At 32.9% G+C, this 3673-nt stretch overlaps 1 protein-coding gene and 1 long non-coding RNA gene across 2 annotated transcripts; both read right to left on the reverse strand.

The window, feature by feature from the left end:
- Positions 1-673: 673 nt before the first annotated feature.
- LOC128221031 (uncharacterized) lies at positions 674-1431 on the reverse strand. The gene is made up of 3 exons (XR_008258873.1): positions 1314-1431; positions 890-941; positions 674-686 (listed from the first exon to the last, which is right to left on the reverse strand). It is a non-coding gene; the product is annotated as an uncharacterized LOC128221031 (long non-coding RNA).
- A 98-nt stretch (positions 1432-1529) lies between these two features.
- LOC128221789 (uncharacterized) lies at positions 1530-3335 on the reverse strand. The gene is made up of 4 exons (XM_052930390.1): positions 3051-3335; positions 2633-2935; positions 2055-2372; positions 1530-1804 (listed from the first exon to the last, which is right to left on the reverse strand). Exons 1-4 carry the CDS (start codon positions 3142-3144, stop codon positions 1530-1532), a joined length of 990 nt encoding a protein of 329 aa, XP_052786350.1. The 5' UTR covers positions 3145-3335.
- Positions 3336-3673: the final 338 nt, after the last annotated feature.

Below are 3673 nucleotides of genomic sequence, written 5' to 3' on the forward strand. Positions count from 1 at the left end.
TTACCTGTGTTCCAATCCTCTGTGTGGCAGGCTGCCTCTGTATGACTGCATACTGGACACCTTGCGTTGTTATGTGTACCACGTCATTGTCCGCCGAGGTGTCTGTTACTTAAGGTATCATAATGTATAAAGGTCCATTTGCAAGGTTATAGTTTATTATACTAGTAGAAAGAAAACAAGAACATAGAGTATAAAACTGGATATGATTCCCAATGACTGTATTTCAAATTGTAAGTGAATTTTGATAACAATTTAGTCAATAATTATAGCCAATCAATAAATGTTACAAACCAAGAATTTTCAAGGATGATCTCCATAAATATTTTCACTTTATTTATTTAATTAGTAAAGGGATACATAAGCAACAATGTTTATTGTATCAAATAAAATACAATTGGCAATTACATATTTAAATAAATAAATGTTAACTGAATTTTAATTTGGATATGTTTATATTTTTAATTTGAAAGTTTCATGATTATGATGTTTATTTTTTCCTGAAAAGGATAACAAAGTAGTACACAGGATAATTAGACATGGTTAATAACACTTGTTAACTTAACCAAAAGACAGCAACATAAATATCCAGCTGTGTACATGCTGGGATTTCAAAGGCCATGGAAAGGACCACGCATGTACGCATTAGTAACGATTTAAATAGATTCTTACCGCTGTGATTTTGAACACTGAAAAATACGCAAGTTATATCATTAGTTGTCATTTGTACTTATCCGGGAATGAGTTATATAAACAGAAATATCGTTAGAAGAAGGTCTGCTTTACAGGAAATAATAAATTTCATTATATATCGACAATTTAAGCATATCTAATTGTACAACACATATCTGAATTTCCCCATCACTTAACACAAATTATAATTGATACATACATTTCATTTGTGATGATTGCGCTGACCTTTCGCCGTTTAATAAATATACATCCTAAAAAAGAGTTTTGTTAATTTCAAACATTTAATCAACATTTGTTCCAGATAGTTTTATTTTATCTATGTAGAGTCTACTATAAAGATATTTTTATTGTGTTAGTTGTACATTTTGAAAATGAATAAATTTGTATGCCTGTACTAAATAATTTTCGCACAATATATATATGTATTCCCTAGTTGGCCCTTGTCTCTTTCATAAATCAGTATCTGAAATGTTGTAATGTTATTCGGACTGTTGAAAAAAAAAATTCTGAATCAAAAGAAACAAGTTGTAGGAAGACTTTACACCTGTAAACCCTTTCAAAATTTCGCGTTTTGTCTTTATTGCAGAAATTAAAGTTTCACTTCATTGAAACAAAATTCTTACTTCCAATTGCAAGCACGATACAGAGTCCACAGAAAACACATGTTCCAATAAGAAGATTCTTGACAGGAAATCGGAATATTGAAGAAAATGTCTGTATGGCATTGTCCTGGCATTGCTTCCCTGCAATAATATATTTCATATCATAAAAAAACATCGGAGACATTTCATTTATTATAAATATAATAGATAAACAACTGAACAACTACAAACCATCTGTCATGAGCTTAAAATGGCCAAGGAATTTCTCAGATGCTCATTTGTTTTCCAAGCGATGCAAGAGTATGTTTTTCCCTCTTTTCCGGTATAATTCAGTGTTAAGAGGCATTCACCTATTTTATTACGAGTCTTTATTACAGTTCTATTTTCATCTTCCCAGCAAAGCGTCCATTGCGATTTAGCATTGCAGCCATCCAAATGACATTTGACGATAAATGTATTATTCGGACATAAATGAACAGGTGATGTCGTGTTCAAATTAAGAGTCTGACAATCTGAAATGTATTGTAGAAATTGTTGAGAAACTAAAAAAATTATAACAAATACAGACCTTGTAGAAAACAATAACTATTATACTATTTACTTCTTTAATCTCATCCCCGGTACATGTTGATCAAGCAGCTTGAATGAAAGATATGATAATTTAAGTACGTTTAGGAAAGTAGATCCTGTAAAAAAAAACATAGCAGTCTCGGTTGGAAAGTGTGCAAGAAATTCGAATATGAAATAAATTCAAGTACGTACCTGAAATATATATTTTGTAGTCTTGATTTGAACGGAATGGGAAATGGTCACATGTTGTTGCACATGTAATGGTTTCCCCAACCATGTCTTCAGTGACATTGTAAAGCACGTTGAATACAGAATGGTAACTCCCGTTTTCACCATTCGTACATTTGTTGCTTTGAACGACTGTTATGTTATCGTTGTCGCTTGACCATTTAATCGTACAAGGCGGATTTGATTCATTCGTTTCACAAGACATGTTTAAGAGATATATAGAAACATTGTTGTTATACTCGTGTATTTTGTTTACGGATATGTAAAGATCCGACGGCGGAACTGGAAACAAAATATGACAAGCTTAAACATCAATTAACCGTTTTAAAGTTAGAAAATACAAAAATATATCGTTTATTTTTCAATGATATGCAATTCAAGACTATAATGTTTCCTTTTCAATGATACAACTACAGCCCCAGTAGTACAAAGATAAACCATGGGAAATGAAATTATATTAAGAGTATTCTTTCCTATTACATTTTCATTTTTTAACTTTTACAAATACGCGTATTTTAACAGTCATTTTGTGTTAAACTTACATTTTATACTTATATTTTGGCAAACTGACGAACTTCTAAAACCAAAGCATTCTTTGCTTTGCCTTGTGCAACACATTTCTTTTCCATTCCACGATTTATTAGTGTTTGTCGCCCTTGCTAAACTTGTAAAAGTATTAGAAGATGTATTGAATGAATCAGTTTGTTGAACATCAGCTAGCAAGACTGTGCCAACGTGTATTGCTAATGCCGGAGCTGGGATAGCATTGCGCACCTCACATACTGCTTTCGAGCTTTCTCCAACAAGGAATTCGGGAACTGTTAGCTCGGGCGGGCTTCCTTTCTCTGAAGTTAAAACACAATGATTAAACAGCATTCAATATCATACAAAATCGAAATATTTTGCTTTGCACAAAATAACGAATCATAGCTTGTCATTATGTATCTCCTATTTGCTTACCCACGTCACATAGAATGCCGTGCACTTCGTAAGGTGTGTCAAGGGCTGCATTTGAAACTAGGCATGTCACATTCCGTCTCGACAGTCCAGCCATATGTTGATGAACGTTATGGAACTTGTACAACCCATTGTTCTCTTTGCTTTCAGCAAGAACAAATGAATCATTGCCAAGTAAAAGTACGACTTGTACGGGTTCGGTTCCATTGTCAGTTTTGCAATACACGTCAGAGCCAGCATAAACATAAATGCATCCTGTTATGTTAAAGTCAATGGACTTTGGACCGATTACTGGGTAACTGGGTCGCTCTGAAAAAGAACTCCTCCAAGTCATTTTGCATATTTCATAACATTTAATACTACAGATGAAAAGGTTATGGTTGCGTATACACTTATCATCATGATCATTAATTTTTGTCCTAATACTTATATTACGCGTTATTTTATTCCAAAGAGACGTAACAAAACGGACAAAATTATAATAATACAATAATATACATAATAAAACGTACGAATATTCCGTGACGTACAATACAAGTTACCTTGAATATTTAGATGCACAGACTCCGTGGTTCCTACATCATTGCACTTTAAAGTGTATGTTCCCTCGTTTTTTTCATCAAAGT

Source organism: Mya arenaria, chromosome 16 (genome assembly GCF_026914265.1).
Source record: "Mya arenaria isolate MELC-2E11 chromosome 16, ASM2691426v1".
Lineage (NCBI taxonomy): Eukaryota > Metazoa > Mollusca > Bivalvia > Myida > Myidae > Mya > Mya arenaria.

Bases quoted from the DNA above. Each gene is read 5' to 3' on its own strand.
- LOC128221789 (XM_052930390.1), bottom strand. From the start codon at position 3,144: ATGGCTGGACTGTCGAGACGGAATGTGACATGCCTAGTTTCAAATGCA. The intron at 2,936-3,050 runs GTAAGCAAATAG...TTTTAACTTCAG, and splicing joins CGGCATTCTATGTGACGTGG to AGAAAGGAAGCCCGCCCGAG. The intron at 1,805-2,054 runs GTACGTACTTGA...AATACATTTCAG, and splicing joins CTACAAAATATATATTTCAG to ATTGTCAGACTCTTAATTTG.